The 17,793-nt window shown below is 35.5% G+C and overlaps 1 protein-coding gene across 3 annotated transcripts in view; it reads right to left on the bottom strand.

Annotated features, from left to right (window-relative positions):
• The window catches only part of Ccnb3 (cyclin B3), a 96,774-nt gene that overhangs the window by 47,911 nt on the left and 31,070 nt on the right, over positions 1-17,793 (bottom strand). For 2 of the 3 annotated variants that reach the window (XM_010606298.1, XM_010606297.2), the window contains exons 5-7: positions 9,443-12,554; positions 8,300-8,398; positions 6,985-7,077 (exon numbers count right to left, since the gene is read on the bottom strand). In XM_010606298.1, the coding sequence (XP_010604600.1) occupies positions 6,985-7,077; positions 8,300-8,398; positions 9,443-12,554 (3,304 nt within the window). The remainder of the gene's footprint in view (positions 1-6,984; positions 7,078-8,299; positions 8,399-9,442; positions 12,555-17,793) is intronic. The other variant, XM_010606300.2, reaches the window with a different exon arrangement.

Here is a 17,793-nt window from a genome sequence, read left to right as displayed (position 1 = left end):
CTGACGATAATTGTTTTGTCTTTGTAATAGCTTAACAAATAAATCTAGGTTTCCTATAAAAAAAAAAAAAGCTTTTCCACAACAAAGGAAACCACCAACAGAGTAAAAAGATAACCTACACAACTGGAAAACATTTTTTCTAGCTACTTCTCAAAGAACTAATATGAAGAATATATTAAAAAAACTTTAAAAAGGTAGACACCCCCAAATTTAAAGAACCATTGGAAGGGGCCAGGGATTTATCTCAGCTGTTCGGTGACCTGCCTTGCAAGCTCAAGGACCCGAGTTCAATCCCTGGTTCCAAAAAAAAAAAAAGAACCAATGGAAAATGAGAATGTGAAATGAGTAGACATTTCTCAGATGAAGAAGTACAAAGAGCCAATAAACACATGGTAAAAATAATCAACATCTCTGGCTATTCCGGAAATGCAAACTGAAACAATACTGAGATTCCATCTCACTCCAGAAAGAATGGCTACCATCAAGAAAGTAATCTATAATAACAAATGCTGGCAAGAGTGTGGGGTTACAGGGGAGTAACTTACCTCCATTGTTGCTTGCAATGTAAACTGGTACACCCACTATGAAAATCATCATGCAGATTCCTCAAAAAACTACAACTAGAAATTTCATTTGAACCAGCTATTCCTCTTCTAGGTATCTCCCCCAAAGAGTTAAAGACACAGTGATGTATACATATCCATGTTTATAGCAGCACAATTCAGAAGAGCTAAATCTTGAAAGCAATTTATATGTCCATCAGTAGATGAATGGATAAATAAAATGTGGCTGTTTTACACAATGGAGTACTACTCTGCCATAAAGAAGGATAAACTTGAGTCATCTGTAGGAAAATGGATGCACCTTGAGACCATAATGTTAAGAGAAGTAAATCAGACATGTGAGCTTAGATATTGCATGCTTTCTCTTATATGAGAAACTCGACATATAAATAAAGTGTAAAATAAACAAGAAAAAAGAAAAAGTTATTATAAATGAGCATGGGCAATACATCGAAAAGTATACCTTGATTTAGTATAATTGTCTTATGTGTTTTATTTATTTTGGCCTATTAGTCTGGTTTTTAATCTGTATGTATGATAACTTTATAAGGACTTATAAGATGAATGAATGAATCTGATACTGGCAAAAAGAGGGGTGAAGAGGAAGGGAAAAAGAGAACTGAGATGTTATGTACATGCACTAATCCCCCACAATAATGTAATCATTATGTACTACAAATGTATACTAATATAAATTAAGAATGGAATCATTACAAGGGATATAAAAGAATATCATATACAATCTATGACAATAACTGTGAAAATATTCATAAAATGGATGACATTTTTGGAAACTATTACAAAATTGAGTCAAGAAAGGTAATAAAACCTTATTAAGACAATAACCATTAGTGGTATCAGAAAAAGTTCTCAAAGAATTATATACATAATAGTATGCATCAGTTGGTTCATGGGCAAGTTCTTCAAAGAAAATATAATTCCTGTGTTATCCTTAGTAATGAAGGAAAATTTCTCTAAACCTATTAAGAAGCTAAAGCAGGGGCTGGGTATTTAACTCTGCCTGCAAGTGCAAGATCCTGAGTTCAATCCCCAGTACCAAAAAAAAAAAAAAAAAAAAAAAAGCTAAAGCAACTTTGGTACCACAACTTAGTAATGAAATTATTTTTCACCAAAAATTTACAAAATTTACAAAGGATTCTTATTTCGTAAATAAGGTATAATCACAAGAAAATCCAACAGTAAATTAAGTAATGACTAAGTTCAGCAAAGTGGCTAAGTAAAAAATAATACATAAAAAGTATCAATTGCCTTCTCAATACACAAGCAATACAATTTTAAATTAGAGGGAAAAGGTCAACATATAAAAGTTCAAAAAATGTTCGGTACCCAAGAAAAACATTTTAAGTTAGGAAGGCGAAGATAAAAACAACTTTTTAAAAATCAAAATTAACAAAAAAGAAGACCAGATATCTAAAGAGACCTACCATAATTGTCATGAAAATTTGAATATTGTAAAAGCTGTGAATTCACCCTGAATAATCCCTGTGGGCTATTTTTGAAAATGTCCAAAACTCTTCTATAGCTGAAGGCATTAATATATCAAAATAACCAGGACTATTTTGTAAGAGATAAATAAAGAGTCAATGTATTACAAAGCCATAACAATATAAATAACCCACTACTGATGTTAGCACTAATGAACAAATTAATGGAATGGAATTAGAACACAAACTCAAGCAAATATGCTAAAGATGTCATTTCAAAGAATATATAATGAAAACCAATAAAGGGAATTAGAATAACTGGATAATCACTTGGTGAAGATGTTTAGATGTTGATATAAAAACCAAAATAAATTCGAGATGAAGAATTTAAAAGTGAAAATGAAATTATAAATCATCTAGAAAAATTCAAAGAAATATTTATATAATGTTGAATCAGAGAAGACTTTTCTATGCAAAAAACAAATCTGAAAGACAAAAGGAAAGATCTCCTAGACTTGAATATTTAAAATGCTAATTCATTCGTATATCAAACTAAAATATACTGAAAACTTTCACTTACTAGATAGTAAAAATATAACTTCTATGTTAGTAAGATTATGGGGGAAAGGTGCTTTCATGCATTATGAGCATGAGATATTTTGGTATAAATCTAACAAACATGTACATAGGAAATGTATAGTTAAAAAAGAAATCCGAGAAAACTTAAATAAATGGAGAGACATACTACAGTCATAAGTTGGAAGGTTTAGCATAGTAAAGTATTAAAAATGTGCAGGGCTATTCAGGTACCAAACTACCTTCACAGGAACTAGAGAAATCAGGAGAGAGACTATAGTGCATGGTTTTACTGTAACAAAGAGAAAAGACACATTGAAGAGGCAGGAAGAAAAGGGTTGTACGCATCACCCCTTCAAGCAGCCCAACTCTGAAAGACAAGCTTCCCACTTGGTAGAGGCAGAGAGAAGAAAGTACTGGCTTTAGGCTTGAAATCCACTAGCAGGTTTGCTATGGTAAAACTGCTGGGCAGCTTGCTTAGTATTTCTGGAAAAACAGGCACAAATAAAATAAGATTAAAAGGCTGTAGTAAATATCAAATCCTTCAGTATCCAGATGACTTCACATGCCAATAAGCATAAGGATTTTTCAGGAAACCATTACCTTACTTAATACTCAAAATACAATTGCAGAAACTGACCAAGGAAATAAATATGGAAGAGCTTTCATATTAAGAATTTAAATAGCTGTTTTAAGAAAGTCAATGAGCCCGAGGAAAACAAAGAGGAATATTTTAATATTCTAGCAAAGAAACTTAACAAAGAGATGGAAACAATTTTTTTAAATCACACAATTTTTTAAAATGAGAAAATGAAAAAATGGAAATAAAGTATTTGTAAATAGGGAAGGGAGGAGGGGATGAAGGTAAGACAGGGATAAAGGGAAAAAATGAGAACCAAGACCTGTCGTGTAAAGGTACAAGACCCCAATGATAAATGTAACTGTACTGTATACCTGAAATGTACCAATAAACTCAATGAGAAAAAATTTTTTTTAAATCACACAAAATTTTGAGCTGAAAAATATACTCAGTGAAATTAAAATTTCAGAAATTAAAAACTGAGAAAGAAGGCATCAACAGCAGGGCAAATAAAACAGAAGACTTGGTATGCTCAAAAACAGGCTATTCGAAAATCCACAGAGGAGCAGGGCGTGGTGGCACACGCCTGTAATCTCAGCACTCAGGAGGCTGAGGCAGCAGGATTTCTGCGAGTTCAAGACCAGTCTGGGCTACCTAGTGAGTTCAGGGCCAGCCTGAACTATAAAGAGAGAACCTAACTCACAAAAACAAAAGAAAAAAAGAAAAGATACATGGAGGAGAAAAAATGAAGAGCAGTGAAGAAACCTTATGGGAACTTTGGATTAATATTAAAAGAGCAAATATTAGGGTCACCGGGGTTCAAGAACTTGAAAATGCCAAAATAATAGAAATATTATTCAAAGAAATAACAGAACACTCCCCAAAGGGATGCAATAACCAGGAACAGGAAGGAAAAATGTCACCAGTGAAGTTTAATTTAACCAAATCTATCCCCCAAAACGTCTTATAATCAAGTTCTCAAAGATAAGATAGAAGAGAAGATTCTTATGGCTCCAAGAGAAAATAAATATAATGCACAGGAGTGTCCCAAATTGCCTGACAGGAAACTTCTCAACAGAAGCCTTATAGACCAGGAGAAAGTGACATGAGATTTTTAGTACCAAAGGAGGGGAAAAACTGTCAATCAAGAATACTGTTCTTTGCCAGAGATTTAGCTCAGTGGTTCCACCGCCTGCCTTGCAAGCGCAAGGACCAGAGTTCAATCCCCAGTAACAAAAAAAAAAAAGAAAAGAAAAGAAAAGAAAAAGAATACTGTTCTTCTAAAGCTATCCATTAGAAATGAAGGAGAAATGCATATTCTAGGACAAGCAAAAACAGAACTAGCCTATGATCCAACAATTCCACTTGTGTACATATCCAAAATAAATGAAGTCAGTAATCTAAACAGACATCTTCACTTCAACGTTCACTGCAATTGCCAAGAAATGGAAACAACCTAAGTATCCATCAACCAAGAATGGATAAAGAAAATGTGTTGTATATATACCATGGAATATTGTTTGGCTATAACAAGAATGAAATCCTGTCACTTGCAGCAACGAGGATAGACTAGAAATCATTGTGGTAAATGAAATAAGCCAGGCACAGAAAGACAAATACTGCATAATCTCACTCCCATGAGAAATCTAAAAAAGTTGATTTCATAGAAGTTGAGACTGGGGAGAGTAAGGGTAGAGGAGGGATGGGGAAATGTGGATCATTAAGTGCTGAATTACAGTTGGATAGGAGGAAGTTCCTGTGTGCTGTTGCACAATAGGGTGACTGTAGGTAACAAAAATAAACTATACACTGCAAAAAACTAGAAAGGATTTTGAAAGTTTTCACCATACAGAAATAAATAAAGAAATTATACTTCACAAAATTATAGACTATATCCATGTATTGATAAATAATAGTTCTCCTTTAATATGTATAATTTTATGTTTTATCAGTTAAAAATAAAATTTAAAAAGGAATGAATCACTGATAATGGCAACAATTTAGATGGATCCCAAGGGAATCATAGTAAGTGGCAAAAGTCAATCTCAAAACACTATGTCCTAGCTGGGCGTGGTGGTACATGCCTGTAATCCCAGCATTTGGGAGGCTGAGAGTGGAGGATCACTACAAGTTTGAGGCCAGCCTGCACTACAAAGACAGACTCTGTTTCAAAATTTTTTCCAAAAAAAGACTGTGTCCTGTGTGACTTCATTTATACATTTGTGAAGTGAAAAATGTATAGAAATAGAGAAAAAATTGTCAAGGACAGAAAGGTAAGGGGAAGGAGAGCTGTGGCTATAAAAACGTAGTATATAGGAATTATTGTGGTGATAGAACAGTTCTGTATCTTAACTGTGGTGGTGACTACAAAGTTTACACATGTAATAAAATATACTAAAATACATATTAGTACATATTAACATGGTTTATGCAGCTTTATAAAAAATATGTATGCCTAGGTCACATCCCCACAATTCTAATTAAATCTGGGATGGGACTTGGGAATCTATGACTTTGAAGTATACCTCTAGTGAATAAACATTAAAGATAAGGAGATAATATCATGCATACAAATATTAATAGTGTTTGAAGTGTTAGGATCACAGGTAATTAAATTTCTTATTTTGTTATAATAAATATGCTTTTGAGCAATAAAAATAACAAAAATCTTTAAAAATCCAAACAAACTCCAACATTAGTCTGATAGAAATCTCAGAAACGATCAGCAAACACACACACACCCACACCCACCCCATTGCCTCCCATAGAACTGAGAATTGACTGCAAGACCTTCACACTGAACTAGAGCTGAGCTACAACCCTTTATTGAGACAGGCTCTCCCTATGTCATTAAATTGAGCATGATGAGCTCAAACTTGGGATCCTCCTGCCTCAGCCTCCTAGGCCAAGATTACAGGTGTGCCCCACAACACAGAACTATGATTACATATATTTGGGTTCTATTTCACTTATTAAATATTTACCCAATTTTTACTCTTAACTAATTTCCACTGTCTATCATTTTCATAAGATGAGAGACATGTTCATATTTTCTTGATGTCCAAATATACTGTGTCTACCATATTTCCCTTTTCTGTCTCCCCAAAGTGAGCCCAAACCATTTCTCTGGTACTCAACAAACCATATAAAACTATACCAGTGGTACCTTTTCTTTCCAATTATGCAGTAAGACTGACATGGCATATGCGGACTATGCTTTAAGTTTCCTTGCAAATTCCATAGCAATTCATTCAATTCCCATTCAACAAAGATTTACTGATTCCCTAATATGTGCCAGGTACTATTTTGGGTTCTCTTTCCCTACTACAAAATAATAATTAAATATTCACAGCAGTATTCTCTTGGTTTCTATCCCTGGACGAACAGTTACCTGTCAGGTCTGCCGCACTGCCCTTCCTATTACCCATTCCACCCAAGCTTGAAAGACCTTGTCATTGACCCCATTCCAAATCCTTAGATTGGACTAGTGATTTACAAGAATTTGAAAATAGAACTATCAGACTATTGCTGACTTTTTGGAAAAGGTCTCTCCTTTGACTAGGTTCTCACAGTATTTTATTTATAATACTCTTAAGGTACTTAGAATTCTACAGTGTATTATATTTACTTATCTGTATTATATTTACTTATCTGTATATCATAATTTCCCCCCTAAATAATAAGCTGTTTCAGGGAAGGAACTATGTCCTTTTCAGCTCTGTAAATCTAGTGAATTCTTATCAAGCTTTTTCTGGAGGAGCTGAATAATTAAGCAAGAAAGAAAGTAGCATCTCTTTAAGGCAAAAGCTGTCAGTCTTACCTGTATTTCCACCAACCAGTCCACAAGAATGGCCCTCATGTCACTGGTGATCTCAGTCTGCCTTTTCATGTAATTTTTAAGAATGAAATTTTTCTGGCATCAATGAGAAGGAAAGATTAATAAATTCTTTGTGTAGTTCAAAATTGTAACTTAATAATTAACTTCTCCCCCACGGTTCTAATTCATTATTTTCAGCTGGTATAAGATAGGGGCTGATCAAAGTCTTTTTCCAGACAACTTCAAGTTATCCTTGGGAAAGTGGACACGCTAATATTCAAGTGTCAGAACTGACATTGAGGAATCCAGGGCACTAAGGGTAGGAGCACACCTGTGGCTATAGATAAATGCCAAAAACCTTCTGCCTCTTCTTTGCAATTCAACTTAACAAGTAATACCCAGCATGAAAAGCAGTTCTTTTCAGACTTTAATGTAGGCTGGTTTAATTTAAGGCAGGCTTTCAAGACTCCTAGGGATCTCAAAAAACATCAGATTCTGATTTAAAAGATCTAGAGTGGGATTATATTTCTGCATTTCTTGCGAGATCCCAAGTGAAACCAATACTGCTAAGCCGAGAGTTACATTTTTAGGAAAACAAAGTTATCTCACCTTCTCTAAGATACAAATAGTCCCAAACTTGTAATGGTCAACTTAGCAGTTTTTCGACATTATGGTGGTATGAAAGCAATATACATTCAATAGAAACCATACCAAAGCCTGATAAAAATTGTACTTGGTAGATAATATTGCTATTTTCTATTCCACTGAGAGAGACAGAAGAAAATTTGGAACTGATGAATACTGGTGGTAAAGGAGACTGGAAGATTTGAAAGGAAAAAGAAAACTGCACAAGGTTAGAGAGCTGAAATGAAAGGTATAATTTTATATATAGTGCAAGAAACATTCACAAAAAAGGAAATATCGAAAAATAGCCACACAGCAACAAACTACTTGGCCATTTCTGTATCTGAGACTGTCTCATTAGTACCTAGAGGTGCAAGAATATGATCAAAGATAATCAGATTTTAGTCCCTATGCCAGCTGTACCATATATTAGTTGTATGACTTAAGGAAGTTTCCCCTGTATGTAAAAGGGAGATAATAATGCCTATCATCATGAAATTATTGGGAAAATTAAACAAGATAATGTCTACAAATCCCTTAATACAATGTCCAACAAGCTATCAATAGATGTTAGTTATTGCTATTACTGTTTCTTTCACCATCATTATCTTGCCTTCCAACTTGCATGCTAAAGAATGGAATAATGAGGAAATTAGAACTATAAATTATTGCCCATCTTCAGCTACCTACATACCTCTCTGTCTTTCAAGTAACGGAAGATTTCCGGAGCATATACTGAGCTGAGAAATGGATCATCGTGGTCCTTGCCAGTATCTTCCAGTATGGTCATCTGCTTGGAAACCATCAAAAACATATTAGAAATGAGTCCAAGGAAAGCTCATATACATTAAGAATGACGCTATTCTCCCCCATGCCCCATTTACTTATACTAAGGTTCCTCAAGGCTCATGTATCCTGAGCTACCCAGAGCACCCGACCATAGAATTCCCCATATTATACAATGATCCAGAAATACCTAATATATGCCTGCTCTGAATAGAAACAAGGCATCCTTTTATGGGTCAGCTCAACTCTCTAAGAAAGACATTCTTGTTTTATTATTTCAGTTAGGTCACCTGCCTTCTTAAATTCCCAATGCTTTGATCTAGCCCAGTTCATCGCTTTTTCCTCCCTTCTATAACTTTATTCTGGTTGTTTTGCCTCAAAGAGGGATATTTCTCTTAACTGCTTGCTAAATTTCATTCCTTTATCCTTCTAATTTACAACTTAAAGGCCACTTTCCTTGGGAAATGCCCATGTGAGCTTTGCCCATCTTTCACTGAAGTTCATGTGATGCTAAGTGAAATTACTAAGAAAAATAATCCCCTGAATGAAATTATCTAACCATTATTGCAAAGCCAAAGTACACAGCTCAATATTCCAGACCCTTGTGGATATAAATACTTTCTGATAGGCTAGGTATATCACTGTGCTCATCAGGAAGTCAAGATATTCTATAAGGCCAGTTTGATATAAAAGAAAAATGCCAAAGTCCCCACTAAATTTATCCCATATTGCAGATAACCACAGCCTATAAAAATCAGAAGAGATTATTCTGCATTACCTATCTTTAAATAAAACCAAAAGTAAACCCAAGGACTATCCCCCTTCTTGCTAGGTAGAGGGATCTCCCATAACTTATTATATATAGCTCAAGGGCCTAGGAAGGCAAAAGAAAAGACCTCTTTGGGCCTAGGGATATAACTCAGTGGTAGATTGCTTTGCATATGTAAAGCCTGGGGGTTAACCTGGAGCACCAAAAAGCCCTCCTTGCTAGCAGCTACCTCCAGGACAATAAAAAACATTTTATCAAATTTAAGAAAAAAAAGATGAATACCTCCTTCTGTGTTCTGCTTTGAGGTGAGAAAGGTATTTTGGAACCAGATTCACTTGCACTGGATTTATCTGTACTGGATTCAACAGCATCGCTAGACACATATGGGCTGTTCTCAAGGATCCACAATGTTTCTGGAAAAATATCTTCTTTGATGATAAGATTCTCTTCTAAATCTAACAGCTCTTGAAAAGACAACTCATTCTCAGTGCTAGATTTCTCATTCAAGGATAACATACTCTTGAAGAGAAATGGTGCATTTATAGTAGATTTCTTCTGCAAGGCTAATGGTTTCTGGAAGAGCACTTTATCCTCAATGTTGGACTTCTCCTGAAGTGCTAATGGCTCTTTGAGGATAGCCTCCTTCTCAGTGCTGCGCTTCTCCTGCAAGGTCAAGGGCTCCTTTAGTGCAGTTTCCATCTCAGTGTTGGGCTTCTCCTGCAAGGCCAAAAGCTCTTTCAGCATAGCCTCAGACTCAAGGCCAGCTTTCTTCTGTAAGGCCAAAGGCTTTTTGAATATGGCTTCCTCCTCAACAGTAGGCTTTTCCTGCAAGTTCACAGGCTCCTGAAAGTTGGGCTTTTTCTCAATGCTGGGTTTCTCTTGCATGTCCAAATGTTGATTGAAGTGAGCCTCTATGTCAATGGTGTGCTTCTTAAAAACAGTCTCCTTTTGAGTGCCAAGCTTTTCCTGCATGGTCAAGGGCTCCTTGAAGAGGACCTTTGGAGTGCCAAGCTTTTCCTGCATGGTCAAGGGCTCCTTGAAGAGGACCTTTTCACTGCCCACGGACTCCTGCAAGACCAGTGGCTCTTTAATAAGGTTCCCTTCATCATTGGTGATTTTCTCATGCAAAGCTAATTTTTCCTTTAAAAGAAATGCCTGCTCCTGAGCAGTGAGCTTGTTCTTTATAGGTAATTGCCTCCCTGTGCTTGCTGCTGCCTCAGCACAGGGCTCTTTTGTCAAAACTGAGAGATTACTGAAAAAGGACTCTTCCGTCATGGTGCTCTTATGCAAAACCAAAGTCTTCTTTTTGGTATTAGTCTTCTCTTGCAAGACCACAGCCTTCTGGAAATGGGATTCATCTTTGTTGATAGGCTTAACATGCAAAGAAAATGGCTCCTGCAAGAGGAACTCTTCCTCAACGATAGGCTTCTCCTTCAAAGTCACTGGTTTCTTATTATAAGACTCTTCTTCAGTAGTGGTCTTCTCCTGCAAGGCTACTGGCTTTCTTGAGAGTGACACCTGAAAAATAGTATGTTTCTCTTTAGATGCAGATCGCTCCTGGGAGAGGAACTCCTCTTCAGTTGTAGGCTTCTTCTTAAAAGGCAACAGCTTCTCACAGAGTGACTCTTCTTCAGAAGTAGTCTTCCTCTGAGTGGTTTGCTTTTTCAAAGATGATGGCATCTTGGTGAGGACTGCGTTCTCAGGTGTATGCTTTTCTGTAGATGATACTGGCTTCAGAAAGAAAGAATTCTTATCTTTAACAACTATATCCTGCCAGTCTGAAAGATCTATCCTGGGGGGTGTTGCTTGAGTGGTGCACTTTTTCTTCTTTAAGGACAGTGGCTCCTTGGGTGACTTTTCTTCAGAGGTGACTGTCTGCAATACTAATGGCTTTTTCATATGAGACACTGTCCCTTGAGTGGTATGCTCCTGCTTCTTTAAAGATAAAGGTTTCTTGCTGGGGGTTGCCTTCTCAGTGTTATGCTGCTTTTGAAAAGCCAAAGACTCCCGAAAAAGTGACTGTGCCTTCTTAGCACGAGATTGTTGTAGGGACCTAGGCACCCGCACAGTGATCATCTTCTCCTCTGGGCTACCCTTCTCTTCGAATGAAGATGGCTCCTGGGAAAGGGAATCCTCGTCACTGCTAAACTTCTCAAAGAACAATGGCTCCTCAATGAGTGAATTATCTCTATTGGTGTTCCTCTGAATTTTCTGCTTCTTTTTTAAAGGTAATGGCTTCTTTGTGTGGCTTGCCTCCATGGTAGTTTGCTGTTTGTTATAAGAAACTACATCAGTACCAAAGCTAGCTTCGTAATCGATAATCTCAAACAATGTCCACGGCTCCTCCAAGAGGTCTATCTCTTCTTGAGTAGTATGCTTCTCCTGTGATGCAGATGGCTCTTGGTAGAATTCAGTGATAGGATTTCTTTTAAAGGAAGATGGCTTTGGACTGAGTGACTCCTCCCCAGAGATAACGCCCTGTACTTCTACTGGCTTCTTTAAGTGGGACGGCATCCCACAAGTAGTGCACCTCCTTTGAATTGTGCATTCTGTCCTTCCAAAAACTGGGCTTGGGGTAAAGGTTAGCTCCTCCATAGTAGGCGACTGCTTAAAAGTCGGTAATTCCTCAAAAAGGGATTCGTCTTCAAAGTCAGTCTCCTCCAGCAAGGTCAATTTCTTCCAGATGGAAATGTCTTGCTTAGTATTGTGTTTCTCTTTTAGTGCAGATGGCTCACAAGAAAGGGACTCCTTGTCAGCAGTAGGCTTTCTCATAAAGGCTGATGGCTCCTTAGTAACTAATTTATTCTCAGTGGTGATCTTCTGCAATTTTACTGGCTTTATCGTTCTGGAGATCTTCTCCACAGTGGTACACTTACCACTTAAAGATAATGGATTTTTAGTGGGGGGTGATTTCTCAGTTTTAGGCTTCTTCTTTAAATTCATGAGCTCCACAGAGAAGGAATCCTCATCAACATTGCTGTCCTGCAAGGTCACCACGTCTTCCAAGCAAGACTGTTTCCCCGGATATGTGCATATATTCTTTAAGGATAATGTCTTCTTAGTGATGGCTGCCTCCTTGGATTTATGCTTCTTTCCAGAAGTCACTGGCTGTATAATAAAGTCATCATCACTGTCAGTATCCTCCTGTAACAATAGTGAATTCTCCAATAGGCATGTTTCCCCAGGAATTGTACGCTTCTTTAATGACATCGTTTGGAGGGTTGTCACTTCAGTACTGGGTTCCTCTATTAAAAGTAATGGTTTTTTGGCAAAAGATACCTCCTTAGTAGTAGGTGTTTTGGAGTTCGTGGATACATTCAGAAGGAGCGATTTCTCCAAAACATTTGGTACTGAGGGAGTAGAGGCTACTACTGATGAGACCTCCAACTTATATCTGTAAAGGAAATAAGGTCTGGGTAAGAAAAATGTATTTCCTAGAGTCCTTACCAACCATCTGATTTTATGACTACATTTACCAAAGGTATGGAAGGGAAAAGAGGTTCAACCCAAGAGACAGGGTAGAGGGTACAAAGATGTTTCTATGCCTAGGTCTCTATACTTTTCTACAATTTTCTCCTGAAATCAATGTTTTGTTTGTTTGTTTGTTACCAGGGATGGAACTCGGGTCCTTGTTCTTGGGAGGCAGGCAGCAGCACCACTGAGCTAAATCCCCAGCCCTCCTGAAATCTATGTTATATTGTCTACATATGATTAATTACCTTTATTTATATATGAGGGCTTTTAATATAAAACTTATCATAAATGTATATATTAACAATTTATGTATGGTTCCCTCATCACTTGCATTTGTCTTTCTCAACACTAGGCATCTGGTAAAATGAAGATTGAAATTAATATTGTTTGAAGGCTAATGAGAAAGGCTGATTAGTAATTAACACCTTGGGCTACTTAGGAGACAATTTCAAAATGAAAGTCATAAAAAAATCAAAATAGAAATTTGTTGCTTATCAGATACAATGTTTTGTCTTAAATAGGATTTTATGACCACAGTGACTAATCTAGTGTGACCAAATCACTGGAAGACTAGCAATCAGATTAAAAGAAAATAGAAGGAAAATAAAATCACCAATCTGAACAAAAGGAGTTAAGTACCTCCAAAGACCAGGTATCTATGATCCAATTTACGTAAAACATGCAGGATATACACATTCCTATTATTATTGATCAATAACAAAAGTAGATTCGTAGTTACCTGAGGCTGAGATAGGGTAGGGGAGAAAAGGGACTGAGAAAGGAAATGGATTCCTAATAGTGCAGATAAGGGTTTCTTTTGAGGGTGTTGAAAAATTCTAAAATTAGATAGTGATGATGGCTGTACAACTCTAGGAATATAACAAAAAACAATGAATTGTAAAAATTAATTAAAATAAAAAGTGTTTCAAAAGTTGTGTTTGACAACACAGGTTCCAAGACCTTCCTGATGAGATGATCTTCAGACAGAGTTATCATAACAACAGGCATTCTGTTTGGCATTACACTGCCTGGATTCAAATCATAGCTCTTCCACTTACCACATAGGTAACCTGGGGCAAGTTAACTCTCTGCTTCTATGTTTCTATCTATAAAATGGGGATTATAATAATATCTTCTCATAGGCTTGTTGTAAAGATCTGACAAATTTTTATGATTAAATAAAGGAATCTTGTTAATTATGTGCCAATGAATTAGATGATTTTGATGAAATGGACAAATTCCTAGGAAGAAACAAATTACTAAAACTTATTCAAAGAGAAAATTAAAAATCCAAATAGATCTATAACAAAAATGTTGAATTATAAACAAAAGACTAACAACAAACAAAAATCCAGGCTCAAATGGTTTTATTGGTGAATTCTACCAAATATTGAACAAATTAATACCAATTCTTCATGAACTCTCCCAGGAAATAAAAATGTTAGGGACAGTTTCCAACTCACTTTTTAAGGGCGGTATTATCCTGACACCAAAACAATAAAGAAATCATAAGAAAACTATAGACTAGTAATTCTTAAGAATATTTATGCAAAAATTCAACAAAATACTAGCAAATCAAATCCAGCAACATATAAAAGGAGTATGCAGCATAACCAAGTGAGTTTTATTCCAGTTATGCAATGTTAATTTAACACCCTAAACTCAACTCATGTACTATACTTATATTGATGGAATACAAAAAAGCCACATAATCATTATCAATAGATCCAGAAATACCATGTGACAAAATCCAACATTTTTTTCATGATATAAAGCACTCAACAAACTAGGAATAGAAAGAGGATTCCTCAGCATGATAAAGGACATCTATCGAAAAGGTGCACAGGGGAAGGGGAAGTTGGAGGGAGAGGGGAAAAGATTGGAATGGAATTAATATGAAAAAAAGAAAAACGGAAACAAAATCTTTGCAGGTAGGGAGAGGTGAAGGGGTGGAAGGGAGGGCAGGGGGATGGGAGAAAAATAACAATCGAGATGGATTATGTAAAGATGCAAATTTCCAATGGTGAATGTCATTACACTGTATACCTTAAATGTACTAATAAAATTAACTCATTAACAAAAGGGCATCTATGAAAAACCCAAGGTAACATCATAATAGTGACAGGATTATGCCTTCCCTCTAAGATCAAGAAAAGTTCTATCTAGGGCAATTGGGCAAGAATATTAGATAAAAGGCATCCATTCTGGAAATAAATAAAAGTATCTGCATTCACAGATGACATACATAGAGAAAACATTAAGGATTCCACACAAAAACTACCAAAATTAATAAATTCACAAGACCCAACAATACAAGGTCAATACACAATAATCAAATGTGTTTCTATGTCTTGTAATTAACAATTTAAAAAGATTAAGAAAACAATTTCATTCATAATAATGTCAAGAATAAAGTGTTTAGAAACAAATTTAACAAAAAGTATAAAAAGTATAACCTGAAATGTTTGGAAAATTAAATTAAATATCTAAATAAATACAAAGACATTGAATATGCATGAATTGAAAGACTTGGTATTGGTAAGATGGCAATATTTTCCAAGTTGATTTATAGATTCAAAGCAATTTCTACAAGAATCCAAGCTGACTTATTTATACAACTTTACAAACTGATTCTGTAACTCATGAGGAATTGCAAGGAACCCAGAAGAGCAAAATAATCTTTAAAAAGAAAACAAGATTTGGAGGGCCACATTTCCCGATTTCAAAATACACTACAAAGCTACCATAATCATGACAGTGTGGTACTGGCATAAGATAGGTAATGATAAACATAATAGATAGATCAAAGGAATAAAATTGAGAATCCAGACATAAATCCTAACATTTACAGTGAATTTTTGATAAGGATGTCAAGATAATTAAAGGGAAAAGATTAGTATTCTTAACAAAAGTGCTCAGGAAACAATGAAATTAGACCTCCTAATAACCAACAAGAAAAATTAACTCAAACTAGATAAAAAACCTAAATTAAGATCTGACATTTTATAGTTCTTAGAAGAAAGCAGATATGATTCTGTGACCTAGGATTTGACAGTGGTTTCTTAAATATGATATCACAAGCCTAAAAGCAACAAAAAATTAGATTTTATCAAAGTTTAAGACCTTGTGGTTCAAAGTATATCATGAACAAAATAAAAATACAACCCACAGAAGGGAAGAAAATACTTGCAACTCATATCTAATGGTGCCTTTCATCTAGAATATATGAAGAACTCTTAGAACCTAATGATGCAAACAATAATAACTGTTTTAAATAGCAAAGAATCTGAATAGATATGTATTTTTCCAAGGAACATATAGTACAGCCACTGTGGAATACAGCATGGCAGTTCCTCAGTGTGTTCAACATAGAATTACCACATGACTACACTCCTTGGTATAAATGGAAAAAAGTTAAAGTAATGTTCAAACAAAAACATATACACAAATGGTCATAGCAGTACCACTGACAATAACCAAAATGTAGAAGCATCTTAACTCTATCAACTGATGAAAGGATAAACATATGATTATATCTATACAATGGAATATTTTTGACAATCTTAAAAAATGAATACAATGCCTGTTACAAGGTGTAGGAAACGTGAAAACATTATAAGACAAAGACAACATAAAAACCCACACATTATGTAACATCATTTATATGACACATCCAAAATAAGGAAATCTTTACAGAGACAGAAAGTAGATTAGCAGTTGCTTAGAGCTGAAAAGGATGGGGAGATTGAAAGGTGATAGCTAAAGGCTTTGTTCAGGGTTGGTGAAAATATTATAAAATTGGGGTGGCTGCACAACAGTGAATTTACTAAAAGTCACTGAATTGTATACTTTAAATACATGAATTATATGGTGTATGAGTTATATCTCAATAAAAGTTGTTAATAAAAATATACAAGAATTAAATGGTGAAAAACTGAAAACCTTCACACTAAAATCAGGAACAAGACAAAGATGTCCACTATCACCACTTCTGTTTAATATAGTTTTGGAAACATTATCCATAAGAAATAAAAGCAATAAAGATAGAAAAGGAAGAAGTTAAACTGTTGCTATTTGCTAATGATACGATACTCTATATAGAAGATGCAAAAAACTCCACCAAATGACTTCTAGACTTAATCGACAGATTCAGCAGAGTAGTTGGATACAAGGTCAACACTCAAAAATCAATAGCCTTCTTGTACACAAATAACAGAATCACTGAGAGAGAAATCAGAGAAACAATCCCTTTCACAATAGCATCAAAAAAATGACATATCTAGGAATCAATCAAACGAAGGAAGCAAAAGACCTCTACATGGAAAACTACAACACTCTGAAAAAAAGAGATTGAAAAGGACATAGAAAATGGAAAGACATCCCTTGTTCCTGTGTAGTAAGAACCAATACAGTGAAAATGGCCATACTTCCAAAACTGCTATACAGATTCAACACAACTCTGAAATCTCAACAGTATGTTTCACAGAAATTGAGAAAACAATCCAAAAATTCATTTGGAACCAGAAGAGACCTAGAATAGCAAAAACCATTCTAGGCAACAGAGACATGGCAGGGGGTATCACAATCCTCAACTTGAAACTATACTACAAAGCCACTGTAATAAAAACAGCATGGTATGGGAAGGAAACAGACCCAAGAATTAATGGAATAGATTGGAAGATGCAGATACAACTCCAGACATACTCAGCTACCTTATCTTTGACAAAGGAGTCAACAGTCCTCACTGGAGGAAAGATAGCCTCTTTAATAAATGGTGTTGGAAAAATTGACATTCAACTTGCCAAAGATTAAAACTAGACTCCTATCTTTCACCATGCACTAAACTAAAATCCAAGTGTATTAAAGATCTAAATATTAAAACAGAAACACTAAACTCACTGGAAGATAAGTTAGGTAGAACTCTTGAAAACATTGGCATAGAAAAAAAACTTTATGAACAAATCTTCAGTAGCACGGGAGCTAGCACAATCAACAACTAGGAACTCATCTTTTTGAAAAGCTTCTGCACTGCAAGAGAAACCACCAACAGAGCTAAGACACAATCTACAATGTGGGAAAAATTTTTACCAGCTGTTCCTCAGACAAAGGTCTACTATCCAGAATATGTAAAGAACTAAAAAAAAAAAAAAATCAGACAC

The sequence above is a fragment of the Fukomys damarensis genome, unplaced genomic scaffold (genome assembly GCF_012274545.1).
Source record: "Fukomys damarensis isolate Sample0158 unplaced genomic scaffold, DMR_v1.0_HiC HiC_scaffold_39, whole genome shotgun sequence".
NCBI lineage: Eukaryota > Metazoa > Chordata > Mammalia > Rodentia > Bathyergidae > Fukomys > Fukomys damarensis.
Note: the sequence above shows the minus strand (reverse complement) of the source record. Positions and strands in the feature narration are given on the sequence as shown.